The sequence below is a fragment of the Tenebrio molitor genome, chromosome 3 (assembly GCF_963966145.1).
Source record: "Tenebrio molitor chromosome 3, icTenMoli1.1, whole genome shotgun sequence".
NCBI classification, from domain to species: Eukaryota; Metazoa; Arthropoda; class Insecta; order Coleoptera; family Tenebrionidae; genus Tenebrio; species Tenebrio molitor.
Window position 1 is genome coordinate 29,826,343 of NC_091048.1, and position 16,930 is coordinate 29,843,272.

A 16,930-nucleotide genomic window follows, 5' to 3' on the forward strand; every position below is an offset into this window, starting at 1 on the left:
ACTTTCCTGGATGTGTCAAAACGCCGCGCGCGGCGCCTTAGCCACCCCGACGCCCACATAAACATGGCCGCAATAAAATAAAACATGAATTTTGTGATATTAACCGTAATCTTTGTATTAATCGTGCGCGAGGCTCAATCGTCCATCGGCGATCATTCTCCGTACTATCAGAAATGCGTGGAAAAGTGCGGCTTGCAAAATTGCACCGAAGGTACGAAAAAGTGAGGTTAGGTCGCCCAATCTAAACAAATTTTTGCAGACGGTTTGCACTTTATCGAGGATCAGCGACCGATTTATCTGAGCTCGTTGCAATGGTCGTGCGAAGACGAGTGTAGGTACGAATGCATGTGGAGTACTGTGGCGGCGTTCCACCACCGCAACTGGCGCACCCCACAGTTCTATGGAAAAGTAACAATCTAAATTGTGTTTGTGCAATACTAGCGAAGCTGTTTCAGTGGCCGTTTATACGATTTTTCGGGATTCAAGAGCCGGCGTCGGCTTTTTTCTCGCTTTTGAATTTTTACGCACATGTTAAAATGATCAAAAGATTCAGGAAAGAGGTGCCGAGCGACAGCCCCCTCTACTGGCTCTGGCACTACTTTTGTTTTGTGAGCAAGCTAGAGCGACACTGACTGCGCAAATAATCGATGATTTGTAGATCAGCTTGAATGCATGGTTGTGGTCGACTATTTTTCATACCCGTGACTTTCCCATCACTGAACTGATGGATTACGTGTGTGCATTCTCGGTAGTACTTATGTCGTGCTATTGCATGATCATCAGGTAATTGTCGGAAAAAAAGCGCCCCAGCGCCACGCTTCTAATCCTAAACTTGTAGGTTGTGCAGGAACGCTCCCAAATTCATTCTAGTCACTATCACGACGTTCTTTGTTGCGTTCCTCGCCAATCACGTCGCATATTTGGGCATGGGACGCTTCGATTACGGATACAACATGCAACTCAACGTTTTTATAGGTTTTTTTGGTAGAATTGTAATTAAAAAAAATGACGGATGAAATTTTAGGGACTTTTACCGCCATTTGTTGGTTCGGTTGGAGCACCTACAACAGAATCCGCCAACCGTACGTATGGAAATGTGCAGTATTCGTAGCTCTGGGCGGCCTAGTCATGTTACTGGAAATAATGGACAGACCTCCGTTTTTCTGGACGTTCGACTGTCACTCTTTGTGGCACCTGTCGACAGCCCCACTCATTTGCTTGTTTTACAGTTTCGTAATCGACGACTGCAAATACTTGCACAAGTTGGAGCAGCAAACTGAAACGAAGAAACTCTCGTAAATTTTTTACTTTTTTTTTTTAATTTTCATCTAGACCAATACAATTTTTAAGACTAGAATCACTTGCACCAATTGAAAAAACCCTTTTTTTTCTTTTTGTCCGACGGGACGACGGGCTTCGCAGGTTCGATTTTTACCGAAGCCGGTTCTTTCGGAACCTTATCCGTGGATTTTTTCCCGTCGTTACTTCCCGTCTTGGCGAGGGAGGTGCTGTTGGTTTTCCTTTCCAAGCTAGAAAAACACCGTAAGAACCGACTCCCACTGGTACGAGTAACAATACCAATTCTTCCGGCAGAGGTCCTCGAACATGTTCAATTCCGCCTTCCCTTTGGGAAAGGTCGTCATGAACAGCTGGTCCCGGAGAGCTCTCACGACCACGTCGAGCATCTCCTTGAGCTCCTGTATCTCCCGTCTCTGCTTCTGGACCTCGCTGAGGATGTCTTCCAGGTTCCTGTTGCTGATCCGCGCCTCCGTCCTGATGAAGTTCTCCAAGTTGGCGACGCCGTCGCCGCCGAATTTGTCGCGAGGGAAAATGATCGTGTTGGTGTTGCAGCCGCCGCCGGTCTTGCCGCACGCGTTGCAGTGCTTCACCGCGTCCAAACCGGTAAAACCGGATTGGACGTCGACGTCGGAAGCTGGCATGTTGGGAGCGACGGCGGCGTTCCCAGCTTTCGGGTCTTCCTTATCGTTTTGTTCCTTCTTCGATTGTTTCGGTTTGTTCTTTGTCTCCTCTTTCTCTGCCTGCTTGTCCTTCTTCCGGCAGAGACGCAAACAGATGTTCTTCTTGCTCGATTTACGCTTAGCACCGGCGGAATTGTTCGAATCGGTGCTCTTACACGTGCACAAGTCTTCGCCGGGGATACTTTGAACGATGATCTTGACGGTGCTGTGACATTGGGAGTCGAGGATGACGGCCTCGTTGCTGTTGCTTTCGGACGAAACGTGGTAAGGGTTCTTCGATTTGAACTTGCGAGGTCGGAGGGGCTTTTCGAACGAGTCGGACAAGACGAAGCAGTCGCACTTGTCACACTTGGTCAAGACTTGTTCATCACTGCTACTTTTGTAACCATCAAACATTTCACTGGGGCATGGCGCCGACCAAATTTTCCACAAAACTTTCGACCAAACGACGGATTTTGACAATTGTGACAGACGGTGTCATTGGGGGTGGTGAAATGAAACCAAGTTTTGCTCGTTAGGTTAGTATATTTTCCCTAAGTGTTATTGTCCCAGTCACTTAATTTTGGATCCAACAGTTCAAACATTGAAGGGGGCGGCTGCTTCGCTCCGTTTGAGCGAAGGTTCCGCGAGAGATTATGAATATTTGGCAGTGCCCCGATTGCGCAAAACAAACCTAACAATACAAAATTAAGTACGGTTCGGTTCGTAAACAATATCACATCGGCATACTTAATTATCTTTAATTAGGCTCTCAAAAATAGGTAAAAAAAGCCTTGTCGAAGAGGGACGGCAAATTCAAAAAGTACGTAAAGTATGGTTTAGTTTTAAGAAACAAACCGGTAACGCGATTAGTAGTGCTGTTTCTGAACACATCTTATAATATACTTGATCGTGGTGGTAGGCAGGACATTTTTGGAAGTATAAGCTGTCCAGCACGGACCCGACCACGGATTCGTCCTGGACAGAGTATATCGACTACATAGCAAGAGGTATCGCCGTTAGAGGTAAACTAGTAAGCTCTTCCGAATAGATTAAGGTTGCGTTATAATACACTGTAAAAGATTTATAAATCTCTACCCTAACATTAACGTTATGATTGCAGCAACATTATACAGTATCAGTATATACATAAGTTTTTTTTTATACAGTAAGTCCCTTTTTTTAATGTACAACTTTTTATACACTACATCCTATAATTGACTCTCCTACAAGTTCTCTCCTGAAACTATGGTTAGTCTTTGAAGAAGTATTCGAATTACCAATTCCAATAGACAAGTTCCGCCGTTCTGAATCCGCGGACCGCGTGAGATTCGCACCGATCATTAACGCCTAAGATTGTCAGTCGAAATTTTTGTGTTGGGAAAGGGTAGACTTGAGCCAATTTGATATGAGGAGTCGAGGTCGTGGGGATTCGGAACGGCGTTCGTGGTGGTGTCGGAAGTCCGAGATTTCTCAAAAAAGATGAAAACCGGACCGGCGATTGGCCGAGTCCTATTTTTTACGTCATTCGATTGAATAAAACTCAGTGTGGGGCGTACCGTGCGGCCCAAAAAATCACAAGTCGGACCGCGCGCGGCACGCGCAAACAAACCTATCAATAAACAACGAAAATAAACTCTGAAGAAGCTAATTTGGTCCGTCGAACGATAAACAATAAAATTCTAGCGAAGCTGTCTAGACACAACCTCGGGTTATAACAAATGGGGGCGGAAACTGTCGGGTGCGATCTCGGCAAAAATCGGTACCGGCGGTACCGGTCGGATCGTACCGGACGATTTCGACCGTTGATATTTTTTTAGACCTCAATTGTGAGCTGCCCGTTTGCCCCCCATGTACCCTATCCACCTCTCGGCGGTCTGCGCGAACAGGGGTTCGTTCTCGATGGTGCCGAGGAGGAGCAGCTGGTTGATATGCGTGGCGTGGTAGTCCCACCTCGCCAGGTTCGGAGCGACGCCCAGCGTGATATGTCGCAAATCGTACGAAGTAACGCTGCCCATGTCGTAGAACAACAACATCCCCTTCAACGAGATCATCCCCTCCCTGAAGAGAAACTCGGCCTCGTCGGCTTGGCCCGGTGGCGCGATCGTCATCAAGTCGTACAGCCCCAGGAGGGAGTAGATGAAGCCGTTGAGGACGAACGACGCCGGCTTGGTGGGGTACTCCTCGTACCAGTGGTACTTGTTGAGGAAGGTGGCGAGGACGCCCCCCTTGTGGCTCGGCACTTGGAAGGGTTTGAGACCGGCGAGGGCGGCTTTTAAGTACCTGATGTCGCCGCCGGAGTGGTGGTAGGCGCGGGACAAGACGGAGATCGCGTGGCCTTGGCCCATCGCGGAGTACCAACCTGAATGCAGAGAGTACTTATCGTTTCCGTCGCACCGGTAACGTGTCGTACCGACCTGATTGTAAGTCGTGAAATCCCGACGCCAATTTCCGCTTGACCGGAATCGGCCAACCTCCGGTCTCCAGGTCTTGGTGTTTGACGAACCACTCGGCGGCGTCGTAGAACTGCTGAATGTGCTCGGAAGACGACAGGGTGAGGTTGTCGATGGCGCCGTAGCCGCGCAAAGTCATCGTGATTATTTTAAATTTGGACCTGGGGATCTTGTGCTTGGACTTGTCCTTGTCCAGGTAGTTTAAGCCTTTTTGTAAGTCGACGATGAGATCGCGGGTGATTTTCTTCCACTCTTGGCCGGTTCCCAGTCCGTGGTAGACGTTGTTGTCCTGGACAGAAAATTTAAAAAAATGTATCGGGGAATCCCCGATTCGATTCGGGGGACTCACCTGCACCGTGATGAGAAAATCGGACGTTATGTAGTGCAGATTGTAAATTTCGCGGGTTTCCCTATTCTGCAGGACGATGCTGAAGCTGCTGTTGCCGCTTAGCGCGATGTTCAAGCTCATGATAAAGTCGAGCACGTGCTCCATCTTGAGTTTGATCGCGTCCAAATAAAATTCTCCCGTCTTGAACTTCATGACTTTGCTGCCGACGGACTTGTCGAACGCCCTCTCGACGACCCCCGGATACGGTACTATCCACTTGGCCAACTCCTTCTCTCCATCTTCAATCGTTTTCCTCCTGGGTTCTGGCTCGGTGAGATTTTTGCTGTAGTGCGACAAGCCGAACTGGGCGATCTGGGTCGGGTAGTAGTACCCTTGGCTCTCCCACTGCGTCGAAATCGGGACCCCCTCGACCGCGCTGACGCATTTGACCCGGTCGCGGACCTCCACGTTGTAGTTCTCGAAGTACATGAACACCCCCCGCGGGTCATACTTGCCTTTCGGGTGGTACACCTTGCTGTAGCTGTGCGACCACTCGAATCTCTCCAAGCCGTCGTAAGTGGCGAGCTTGCCGTAAACTTCGAAATATTTGTGCAAAAACGAGAATGGCAAGTAGACTTCATCTCCTTCCTTGCGGCAACCGATCACGTACTCGCCGTTGATGTCGCAGTCGATTTCTTCGGCGCCCTGCAGTTCCGCCAGCCTGTCCAAGTTGTACTTGCCGGTGCGGCGCCAATCTTGCGGATTTTTCGAGTCTTTGCCGCAAACGGACCACAGGATGAGGACCGTGAAGAAACCGATCGTCGTGAGGAACAGCAAAGCGACTTTGACGTTCAAGCGCATCATAATAAAAAATAATGGAGGGTCCTGCAACACGGCACGGCTCAGAAAGGAGCGGCGAGCGGAGGTCGGACTTACCTTGGTGCTGTGGTAGATTTTTTGGCTTGCCACGGAGCCACACGACTTTGGTTGACTACTCATTAGTTCCTCACATTTTAAGTGACGAAGGTTCTATACTCGACCGATACTTCTTCGGGGAATGTTTATGTTCATAATTTATTAAAATGAATTCGACGTAGTCCAGATTCCTGGAATGTGTTTACCGAGAACTGTCAACATCGTAGGTAGCAAACGTCAACTGTCAAATTCGGTGCATGCGCTCGCTAACGCCAGTACTCGATCACAGATATCGTCGTTCCTCATTTCGATTTTTATGTTTGTAAAATTTTCAATGAATACGAAAACTCTCGTCGTGAGAGCACGATTTTAAAATTCTAACTCTTTTCTTATTTATCTGGACGATTTTATTAAATATTTTGAAAATAAAGTGAGACGGTAATATCAAATTCTACTTTGCCGACGGGGTACAAATGCAACCGCAAATTTAATCAGGAATTTTTTAATCGATTATATTTTAAGAACGTTAAGTATCGACGTCGTATGAAATGCGATTCTGACGAAGAAAATGTTTCTTGTTCGTTGGACGCGTTTAAAAGAGAATTCAAAATTGAGGTTAGGAATTTGAACGAAGAATTTGTTTTGGTTTTTGACCCGTTCAAACCTCTCCTTTCGAGAATGATGCGGTGATGTTGATCAGAAATGTAGCGTAAACCTGTCGGCTGTTGTGAAAAAATTGTCCCGGCGCATCCACCAATTTTTCGGGGGTGATTCGGGCGTTCTTCCGGAGCGGAAGGAGACGCGTGCCGAAGAGGCGGCGGGCGTGCGGCAAAAGTTTCGAGAAGAACGCGAGAAGACGAAGACGCGCGCTGTCGCGGGCGCAGGTGCCGTCGTCCATCCGCCTACCACTCCATCGGTGGGCAAGAATGCGCGTCGAGATGCGCGACGCCAGGCGCCGCGCCGCACCTTCAACGTAATCGATCGGACGATAGGGGGCGCGTTTGTCGGGGCAGTTTGCAGGGTTGCTGCTTGTAGGGGTCACAGATAGTCCGATTGAATTTTGGTTCAGAATGGACAAAAAGAGACGGATCGGGCTGAGAATATGCGGTGCCGTGGTCTAGTGACAGTGCCGGTGCCATAGAGGAGCGTGCGGGTCAGCGGCGGGACGACGGCCGCACCATAAGAGATGCCGTGATGGCAAGAGAGGTACTTGCTCTAGTAGTAACTAAGAAATGTTGAAAGGGATCGTCGTCGGAGATGCGTGCGTAATGCGTATTAATTAGATTTGTTTGTCTTTTGGTGAGTATGCGGGGTGCAAGTATGCGAGTGTGTGGGTGATTGTGTCGGTAATTCTCGTCGGGTAGTGTTTACCGAGCGCGCGACGAGCGGCTAGAACGGCAACTATGTAGGTGCCAGATAGGGTGGTAGGTGTGGAGTAGGTCAGGTCTGGTCGGGATGCGGTCGAGTGCACAAGTCTGAACTGCTGTCGGTGTCGGTCGCTGATGAGAGATGGGTGTGTTGCAGGAATCCCGCGGAAAGAGACCCTTCAAGCTATGGGACGGGCGTCGTAGTGTGCGCAAGGGGCTGGTGGTGGGGAGCCTCGACGAGCTAGTGCAGCGCGGCCGAGACAAGCTCGGCGTCTCCGTCGGGGAGCCGGTGCGTCTCGTGTTGGAGAGCGACGGCACCCAGGTCGAGGACGCCGAATATTTTCGTACGCTCCCCGCCAACACCGTCTTGCTGCTGCTGAGGCCGGGGGAGCGATGGTTGCCGGCCGGCGTGGACGTCATCCGAGCAGGTAGGTAGGGCTTCCCCAGGTGGCGCGAGGAGTGACCCCGTCTGTTAGTAGCCATCTCGGCGATACCGAAGATCGTGTGCGAGACGATTCACGCGCTGGAGCTGCACGATGAGACGCCCTCGTGGAAGATCATGGACAACAAGGGCCGCGTCACCGTCGTCCTCCACTGGGACCAGCGGTCGGCCCCGACGAGGACCTCCTCGGAGACGCCGTCGCCCGCCCCCGGGAAGTTTTCGCCGAGCAAGCGACCGTCTCTGGTGATCCAGACGTCGGTCGGCGGCGGCAAGAAGGAGACCCTCATCAATGACGTGTACGTGCCTCCGGGCGCGCAGCAGCCCCAGCCTCGCTACTCCAGCCCCCAGATCACTGTGATAAACCACGACGACGTCAAGCCCGTTCACCGGCTGTCGAAGCAGGGCAGCTCGTTGGAGAGCGCCACCATCCACATACACACGCCGGAGTGCGCTCACCACGCTCACATGCCCAGGGCGGGCAGCCCGCAGAGCAACGGGGCGATCGAGTGCGACTTCCACTGTTGCGCCCTCCACGAGGAGGGCAGGAAGATAGCCGTGCACAAGAGCGTGGCCACGTCGCCGATACAAGATGCTCAACAGCAGACCTCACCGCAACCGCCATCATCTAGACACGTGCGTTTTTTAGACATTGAAGGTGGCGGCCGACACGGCGGGCAGTCCGAACACGAGAGCTCCGAGAGCGAAACGGAGAACACCGTGATGGAGGACGAGGCCGTCACCTCTGAAAAATTCCTGCTGCTGATCGACCAACTCAGCGTCGATCAGAAAAGACACCTGAGCATCAAAGACATCGGCATCATACTGGAGAGGCTCAGCTCGAAAATACTGGACGTGGAACGACTGGACAGGGAGAGCGAAAGCGACGACTGTTACAACTGGACCATCAAGGCGACGATTCGGGGAGACGTCCTCCGCGAACTGGGGGTCATCTACAACGGCAACTACTACGCCATCTCGGAGCATCCCGGTTACAAGGAGGAGAACGAGGGAGTGATCGAGGAGGCTGAAGAAGAGGAGGAGGAAGAAGACAGGCTGTGAACTCTGACAGCTACCGACTGCCACTCGTCATCTTGTCACAAAGCACAAAGCAGACTCTAGTAATAATAAGCAGGTGCGCAATATCACATATCGGATGTGAACTTTGTAATCCGTACTCCGTACTGACTTGCCATGGTGATCGATCCTTAAACACACGCGTTGCGAGTTGTGCGGGGCGACGACTGCCACACCGTCTCGTAGTCTAATATTGAATACTTATTAAAAATAATGAAAAAGAAAAACACAACAAAAAAAAATTATTAAACAGAAAACATAAAAATTAAAAAATTTAAATAGGAACAAAAAATTACGACACCGAACATGATAGAACTAGGTTGACAATCGATTCACGATCGGTGCGATTCGATTCGTTCGTTTAACGGGTTTTTAAGTCACCGACGATGATTACACACGAATACTGATGCAAAAAAACATGAAAAACTGTGTTTGTATAGGTATCCTTGTTGATCATGTAAATCATTTATAAATAATAAAACTATTCGCTTAGATGGTTGTTTGTTGTGCGCGCGAGTACGCGGGCCGCGTCGCAGGACTCTCTTCTCACGATGAACTAAAAACTAACTAACTAACTACTCTTTCATTTATACATGCATACATACATACATACATACATACATACGTACACGCGTACACATACATACATACATACATACATACACACATTGATACACTCACTCACACTAACTACCCGCCGTGGCCGTGGCCTTAGCCGCACGGGGGCCCTAGATTATATAAACGCTTTGTACTTTTTATAATTATATGGATTGTACGAGTACTTAGCCAATTTAAAGTTAATTATTTTTAAGAGACTATTATTAGCCGAGGTCACTTAGATGAGACATGACGATTAATATTTATATATATACATACATACATGAATGAATATATATAATATACATAAGTAAATAAGAAGAATTGTTTAGGATATTGAGATGTTTATAAGTGGATCACCGAAGAAACACTGGTGAATAATAATAATGATGATGATTATTATTATTATTATTATTGATGAAGGTGATCGCGCTTGGTTGATTGATGACTGATCGACTGATTGATTGATTGTATATTGCTCAATTGTCCTTTTGTTTTTGTAATCGTTCCATTTGCCACCGTCGGTCGGGTCCGTTGTGATAAGATTGTGCGATACCTGTTGTTCGATGAGATAATGATTGTATTATGTACAGATAGGTAGGTAGGTAGGTAGATAGGTATTACATGTAGGCACGTGATGCGACGGGGCGAGGGGTAGAATCAATTGATCGGACACTTGGTGATTTTTTCATGAGAATGAAAAGCAAACGTAGGTCTATATTAGATAAATTAATTTATAAATAAAGCAAAAATATAAAAATATAACAAAGTGGGGTGCGGCGTGCGGCGTTTCCGCTCCCCGACCCCGGCGCACACCGCTTGTCTTGTTCAGGTGTGCCTCGGAGCGGAGACGGTGCAGCACCCGGCAGCGATGGTCGATGGACGCGCCCCAGCCGAAGGCAAAGAACAAACGACGACGTCGAGTCCATCCTCCGCCAAAAAACAAAAAACAAAAAAAAAAACAAAAAAGTTCTAAAATCTAATTACCACTGCCATCAACCTGTAAACCATGACATTTGCAAAATTCCGGGTGATCAGCTGACGGGGCGGGGCGGCCCGACCCACATCCGGAGGGCGAAGACGCGGCGGCCCCCCTCGGCCCATCGATCGCACCGTGCGATCGAGCACCGTCTTGTGTGCACGCCGAAAGCGAACGGGGAGACTGCACTGCGAAATCCGGCGGCGGGCGGCGGGCCGGGAGCGGCCGGGTCGTGCGGCCGTTGACTCCTGCGAGGGGCAGGACGCGCGCCTCCGTCACGGCACACTGCCCTACTTCCGAGCGGAGGGGCGAACCTATCATTCGGCCTCCGGTGTTATTATGCAATACGTGATAATTCTCATCACTTCCATCACCGAGAGACGAAGCCACCACCTCCGGGGCACTGTCGTCGCCGAGTGAATTATTTATCGCGGCGTCATTCTTTTTCGCACATTCGATGATGCGGATTTTTATTTGTTCATCATTTGATAATCGTTCGTTCGTTCGTCCGTTCGTTCGACTGTTGCTCTCACTTTTTACGTTCGTCCGTTCGTTCGTTCGTTCGTCCGTCACGATACGATTTTTTCGAAAACGAAACGACCAACGTCGTTTCACTCCATCGTTCCACATTCCTGATTCATTAATATTGATTGATTGATTGATTCATTGTTTTCTCATAGGAAAAATTAATGTTATCTAGATAAATACACATTTGTTCATTTACATATTATTATTATTATTATTATTATTAACTATTATTCAGCATTAATACTCAAATAAACAAATTAACGAAAGTAGGAAGATTTATTCAATTTTATAATGTTCTTGGTTTACATTTATAAAACGAACATGTACTTTATATATAAATTTATAAGTCGAGAAAATATAACAGTACAAAAATTAAAACGCGTATCTTTCAATCCACGCACTCTCGACGTCGAACCAAAAAGACCGACAGAACGGCACGACCTCCATTAATTTTTCATCCCCCGATATCTGGAACTTTCATTAAATAATCGCTCTGCACGAGAGAGGGACAGATTTCCCGGCGCATCCACCACATCGTGTCGCTTTTTACGGCCGACGCTGCAATTGTTGCATCTAACCCCGTTCACTCGAAACAACTATCGATTACCCTCGACTTCGATCCGACTTTTTCTTTCCTTCGTCCGACAACTCGATCGTTCCAGAGTCCACGAAAATTTTCTCGCCACCGATACAGTTGTGACGCTCTTCCGAACAAACACCCTCAAATTAGCGTGTAATTCGTGCCACTCCCGAAGATGCAGAGCGATAGAATTCGACAAAACTGTCGTAAAAGTGTTTGCCACACCTTCCTAGCAAAACCTTATCGAACTTGTTTTACAGTCGGAGGGGCAGATTAGGGAGTTTTACGGCGGCGAGGACGTGTCGCGATCGAAAAATAAAAAGTGATCAATCGTTCGATCGATCAGTCCATCGCCTTTGCCGTCGAAAAGAATTTAATTCGGGGTGTATCAGAGAGGGACGAGGATCCCGTCCCGGAGCGTCAACCTCCGGCGGAGTCCGAGCACCCGTCGCGCGTTCTTTTCGTCCGGAGCGGTGTGCGCTGGTGCAGGAATCGGGAGTACGCGAGAAATAGCGCGTGGGCGGTTTGCAGGATGCAGGAGTCGGCCCGGGCCGCATGAATGAAGCGTGGGTGTGTGGGCGGGGTCCGACGTGGGCGCGGCGGGGATCTCACATTTCGAGTCGCCCTCCCCCGGAGTTTGTGCTTTGCTCGCGCCAAATGTCAAATGTGAGGGCGAGTTCTTCCCGAGTAATTGGTTTTTTTTCGGTCAATTGAAAAACGGCCGCCGCCGAAAAACAACGACGAATAAATAATTAACGTGTTCGGGACCACGCAGGTACGCAGGGGGATCAGGACGAGCGTTTCGCCTCTGCTCTAATTAAGGGAGTGGGCGGAAGAAACTTTTACGCCCCACGTAATCTGGTTGTGGTGGTGCACTCTCGATCATTACTTGACGTGCCCGAGGGCCCACCCACGGTCCGCGGAGATGCGAACGGCCCCCGCGGGAATCATTTATTGTTGTTTTTCTTCGTCGCCTTTCGGAAAATTTCAAATCGTGGGTGCGCGCAGCCGAATCGGCTCCTGTCGTTGGCCAATTTCAAACATTCTCGTGATTGGCTCGTTTCGAACAAAAACCAATCAAATTACTTATCTCAATATATTAAAAATAATTGCACTTATCAGTAAAGCCGTAATTCTAAAAATATGTACAAGTCATAATCTGTGAACGGGTACCGATACATTTACCCTAAAGGCGATTTGAAAGAACACAACGCAGCGACTCCCTGCCAATTTGGTACAGTCCGGGTCAGTTTGAACGCCACTCTTGCACGACTTATCCACTTTTGAAGATCCCTTTGCGAAAGACTAGAACTCCGAGTGGCCGTTTAAACCGGCGCAGACTGTACGATTAGTCGCAAAAACCCATTTCTCTTAGATCCATCGGATTAGTTGGCAACTGCTGCGGCTCTCTTCATGTCTTTTGTGATCCCCTTCCGCTTTTCCCCTCTTTTGTCCTTCTTCCAGCGGCCTCTGATCTTCTTCAAGAAGCTCTGCTTCTTTTCTTTCTTGGCGATTTCCGGAGCCGGTCCGATGTTGTCGGCACTCGTGCTCGGATTCAGAGGAGCTTGGCTCTCTTCCAGATCGTTCAAGTCGCCGACGCTGTTGCTGAATTTGACCGCCTGGTGCAGCGGTCTGATCGAATTGTTGTCGGTTTCGTGGAGCGCAGACCTGAGGACTTGGCCGTTGTCCGACTTGGACCTGAAGCGACAAAATATAAATTCGAACGAGACGGGTACGACCGGCGCACCTGTTGACTCTGGACTTTTCCAGACTGGCCACTTGGATGGAGCTCTTCAGGCGGCCCCAGAAGTTAAAAATCGAATTTCGCCTGTAGTCCAGGACCGTGAGGTACTTCATGTTGGCGGGGAGGGTGCAGTCTTTGTACAGGCAAGGTATGATTTTCCTCTGACTCTCTGCAAAGCGACGGACGGTCAGGCAAATCGGGGGAAAGAAAGAAAGGAGGTCGGAGGGTCACCTATGCCGTACGCTTGAGCAAAACTTAAATAGTAGCTGTTGGCCGAGCTCTTGAAGAACGAGTCCGAGAGGATGACGATCAAACGGTTGCACCGTTCCGTAATCAGTTTGATCATTTTGTCCATCTCGAGCCCGCCCCCGACCAGGTCGCGGTCTTTCACGCAGAACTTCATCTCGTAGTCCTTCTCCATGGTTTCGAGCAGCTGAATGGCGAAGTCGATGTCGTCTTGGTCGTAGAGCACGAACGCGTCGTACATTTCCAACGGGCGCCCCTCGTTGATCCGTAAGACGTCGTCCGTCGTCATCACGTACTGATCGGCTTCGAGACTCGGGGGTTTGATCGATTCGGGGTTGGCCCTGTATATTCTGACGTCCTCGTCTGCAAAACAACGAAATAATCGGGGACACGGCGGGGACGTTGACTGACCGATGAGGTCCGCGATGTCGTCGATCACGTCCGTACGGTCCATCTCGTCCAAAAACGACACGAACTTTTCTATCGTGCTGCCCTGGGGGTCACGCTCGCACCACAGGTTCAGGATCTTGCCCGTGGGGTCGGGACTGGCTTCGATGCTGGCCGTGTACATGGGGTCGATCTCGCATAGGCCGAGCAGCCCTAGCCAGTACCTGCACTGTCAAAGGTGAGCAAATGGGGGCGCGTTGTGCGCGAACTTACCGATGGATGCCCTTTTCCGTGCGTATGTACATCTGGGGGTTCAACAGTTCCGAGATCAGGGTCCTGGTCTTCTGTCTGAGCACTCGAATCGAGACATCTCTGTTTTCTGACGTCTCCATGATGCACTAACCACCGAAACGATTATCGCTTAACCTTCATCCGCGCAACTACTTACCGATATATCGACGACAACTACGCAATCATCTTTCTAACGATTTATTTAACTGACCAGAACGAAAGGACATTTCTAAATTGGAGGATACGCCATGGCCGACTATATTATTCGATTCGATTCGAAGCGACCATAGAACTTGCAACGGCGGCTTGACGCAACGTAACAATTGACATAATGACCATACCAACGTAACACTTTGAAGGCGAATTCGGGGGTCTAAATGGACGAGTTCCTGTGTTATTATTAAATATTACGACAGTCCCGTTACAAATAGCGTAATTTTTGTATACTAGTTATCGCTATTAGCACTCTCGCACCGCTATTATCGCTATTGTTATTGGGAGCATGTGATCGTCGAGGTCACGTGAGCTGCGCGCACTGTTGCCAACGTCACGACAAAATCATCAATCACCTGTGCGGTGTGTTTGTAAACAAGTGCCTTTTGCCCCCCGTTTTGTGTTTATTTCAAATCAATTCGCGATGGAGCCGTCTTTGGAAATGCGAAAACTGCCGTCCAGTCTCACGGCCGAGCTCGTCCAGATTTTGGAGCTGCAAGAGTCGTGGAAGAAGTTGATGGCCATAATACCGAAAACGTTGCTCAAAGACAATTACAAATGCGACGTGGACCTGAACAATCCGGCACGGTACCGGTCGGAGCATTTCCAGTGAGTTTGCGTTCAGTTTTCTGTTGATTTGGATAAACGGTGGGTTGTTTCAGTGTGGTCGAAGATGCTTCAATGCGCCACAAAAAATACTGTGCGGATATATTGTTGCGGGAATGGGGCACTTGCGGCAAGGTCAGGCCCAGTCTGGGGCATCTGAAGTATCTACTGGAGAAGGCGGAGTTGTTCAGAGCAGCCGATTTTGTGGCGGTTGACGTTCTGAAGCAGGAGCCGCCCTCCAGACCAGAGAAAGGACCGGCGGCACCGGTGCTCTTCAATTCAGAGGAGTTGAAAGACACGGAAATCGTCCGGATCGAGAAGTTGTTGGACGCGATGGACTATCCCAGTTCGGCGATAGAAAAAATCACCCGGAACAATTCTATTTGTACCAATATCAATTACAGCACGAAGGAGGCGTCCAAGGTGATCCCGAAAATAATCGTTCACGAGTCTCCCGACGTGGAGGAGCCCGGTCCGCCATCGTTCAGCGTGCCTATTGTCGTGCAAAACGAGAGGGTCAAGTCGGAGCCGGACATGATCCAGTTTTCGACGAGCACGGTCGCCGCTTCCGACACGAATTTACCCAACCTGTCGTCGCTGTTGAGCAACGAGACCTCGGTTGTGACCAGCGAAGAGGTCACTTCGTCGAACAATATCCCGGCGGTGGTGGAAAACATGTCTTCAGAACAAAACGTCGACGTGAACAGGCCCAACTTGTCGTCGCTCTTGAAGGAGTCCAACGATTCGGAGTCGAATTTCAACGTGCCGGTCTTGAGCGAATTGAGCACCACTTCGAGTTCCGAATCTTCGTCGAATTATCCAGCTCTCAGCCAGCTCATAGACAGTTCCGATTCCAAATCGACGAGTTCCAAAAGCTCTCTTCCCGCTTTCGGTCAGCTCGTCGACGATTCGGCGAAAATCTCGAGATCGTGCGGCTCCCCCTTGCCCAATCTGTCCCTCAACACTCCGCTGCCGCACTTCACGTACGGAGAACTCGAACACGCGACCGACAACTTCGACGAGACTCCTCTCGACCAGAAGGGGAGGTTTCTGGGGGCGGGGGCTTTCGGCAAAGTCTATCTGGCGGTGGGACTGTTCGGCAAACCGGTGGCCGTGAAAAAGATGCTCCTGGAGAACGAGGAGGTGGTGCGCGTGAACGACACCGTCACCAAGCAGTTCATAAACGAGGTGGAGAATTTGAGCAAGTACAAGCACGAGAACTTGGTGTCTCTGCTGGGGTATTCGTGCGACGGGGCGACGTATTGCATTTTGTACGAGTACGTTCCTGGGGGGTCCTTGAAGGACAAGTTGCAGGTCCGTACCGAGCGCGTCGCGGAGTACGTTTTGATTTTTTTTTTCTCAGAAACACGAACTCATCTGGACGGAAAGACTTTACGTCGCTATCGGGACGGTCAGGGCCATTTCTTACCTCCACACGGCTTACGCAACGCCTCTGATTCACAGAGACATAAAAACTGCAAATATATTACTCGATTACACAAAAAAACCAAAGGTATTTTTTTTAATCGTTCGTATTCGTCAAACTATCAAGTTTTTTTTGTTAGTTGTGCGATTTCGGGTTGATCAGACGTCCGCACACTCAAAATACCAACACCGCCACCACGATCGTGGGGACATCGGCCTACATGGCTCCCGAAGCTTTCAGGTGGGTACTCCAGATGTCGCGACTTCTACTGACGACGGTCCATTTCAGGGGAGACATTTCGGTAAAATTGGACACTTTCAGCTTCGGAGTGGTCCTTTTGGAACTGCTGACGTCACTGCCGCCCTACGACGAACATCGAGACGGCGTGGATTTGGTTGGTATTGTTTCGAAAACAAACCGATGAGAGACTTGTTCTCGGTTGTTTTCTCATCGCGATGGTCTTATTTACGGAAGGTTTGCAGGTGACACACATCCAAGATAATTGTCAGGAGGAAATTAAACCTCTGCTCGACAACTCTGCGGGGTCTTGGACCGCCAACAACATAAATTTCGGACAAGAATTGTTCGAAATCGCGCTCGAGTGTCTCAAAGAGAAAAAAGAAAGGCCCACGATCACGACCGTCAGTAGTTTATTGGGGGAAGTCGTCCAAAGATCTTTATAAGTTGTATAAACTGTTTGTATATTGATATTTTAAGAATGATAAATAAGATTTGACATATTTTTGAATTTTACGTTTCTCCCTTGCGTGAACAGGTGGCGCTGTATCGAATCGAA

General features: G+C 49.3%; 6 protein-coding genes across 9 annotated transcripts; 3 read left to right on the forward strand and 3 right to left on the reverse strand.

The window, feature by feature from the left end:
* The first annotated feature begins 24 nt into the window (after nucleotides 1-24).
* Nucleotides 25-1,357, forward strand: PGAP3 (Per1-like protein PGAP3). The gene is made up of 6 exons (XM_069040923.1): nucleotides 25-211; nucleotides 260-408; nucleotides 456-608; nucleotides 659-783; nucleotides 839-975; nucleotides 1,025-1,357. The coding sequence occupies exons 1-6, from the start codon at nucleotides 85-87 to the stop codon at nucleotides 1,297-1,299; spliced, it is 966 nt and encodes a 321-aa protein (XP_068897024.1). The 5' UTR covers nucleotides 25-84; the 3' UTR covers nucleotides 1,300-1,357.
* LOC138125544 (uncharacterized) lies at nucleotides 1,292-2,375 on the reverse strand. The gene is made up of 2 exons (XM_069040922.1): nucleotides 1,579-2,375; nucleotides 1,292-1,529 (listed from the first exon to the last, which is right to left on the reverse strand). The coding sequence occupies exons 1-2, from the start codon at nucleotides 2,373-2,375 to the stop codon at nucleotides 1,358-1,360; spliced, it is 969 nt and encodes a 322-aa protein (XP_068897023.1). The 3' UTR covers nucleotides 1,292-1,357.
* A 109-nt stretch (nucleotides 2,376-2,484) lies between these two features.
* On the reverse strand, nucleotides 2,485-5,817 carry Hsepi (D-glucuronyl C5-epimerase). Its single transcript, XM_069040912.1, has 4 exons — nucleotides 5,676-5,817; nucleotides 4,761-5,624; nucleotides 4,376-4,700; nucleotides 2,485-4,320 (listed from the first exon to the last, which is right to left on the reverse strand). The coding sequence occupies exons 1-4, from the start codon at nucleotides 5,736-5,738 to the stop codon at nucleotides 3,782-3,784; spliced, it is 1,791 nt and encodes a 596-aa protein (XP_068897013.1). The 5' UTR covers nucleotides 5,739-5,817; the 3' UTR covers nucleotides 2,485-3,781.
* Nucleotides 5,818-5,955: 138 nt separating this feature from the next.
* On the forward strand, nucleotides 5,956-10,907 carry Drep2 (DNA fragmentation factor-related protein 2). 4 transcript variants are annotated; one of them, XM_069040915.1, is made up of 3 exons: nucleotides 5,956-6,860; nucleotides 7,179-7,449; nucleotides 7,498-10,907. In XM_069040915.1, the coding sequence occupies exons 1-3, from the start codon at nucleotides 6,849-6,851 to the stop codon at nucleotides 8,520-8,522; spliced, it is 1,308 nt and encodes a 435-aa protein (XP_068897016.1). In that variant the 5' UTR covers nucleotides 5,956-6,848; the 3' UTR covers nucleotides 8,523-10,907. The 4 variants fall into 4 exon arrangements, with proteins under 4 accessions (XP_068897016.1, XP_068897018.1, XP_068897015.1 ...); XM_069040917.1 differs by having other exon boundaries at nucleotides 7,501-10,907; XM_069040914.1 differs by having other exon boundaries at nucleotides 5,956-7,449.
* A 1,396-nt stretch (nucleotides 10,908-12,303) lies between these two features.
* Nucleotides 12,304-14,193, reverse strand: Myd88 (myeloid differentiation primary response protein MyD88). The gene is made up of 6 exons (XM_069040921.1): nucleotides 14,047-14,193; nucleotides 13,872-13,996; nucleotides 13,623-13,822; nucleotides 13,197-13,574; nucleotides 12,969-13,134; nucleotides 12,304-12,919 (listed from the first exon to the last, which is right to left on the reverse strand). Exons 2-6 carry the CDS (start codon nucleotides 13,988-13,990, stop codon nucleotides 12,607-12,609), a joined length of 1,176 nt encoding a protein of 391 aa, XP_068897022.1. The 5' UTR covers nucleotides 13,991-13,996; nucleotides 14,047-14,193; the 3' UTR covers nucleotides 12,304-12,606.
* Nucleotides 14,194-14,526: 333 nt separating this feature from the next.
* On the forward strand, nucleotides 14,527-16,874 carry LOC138125535 (uncharacterized). Its single transcript, XM_069040908.1, has 6 exons — nucleotides 14,527-14,711; nucleotides 14,765-16,022; nucleotides 16,072-16,221; nucleotides 16,274-16,374; nucleotides 16,423-16,528; nucleotides 16,617-16,874. Exons 1-6 carry the CDS (start codon nucleotides 14,527-14,529, stop codon nucleotides 16,815-16,817), a joined length of 2,001 nt encoding a protein of 666 aa, XP_068897009.1. The 3' UTR covers nucleotides 16,818-16,874.
* The last annotated feature ends 56 nt before the right edge of the window (nucleotides 16,875-16,930 follow it).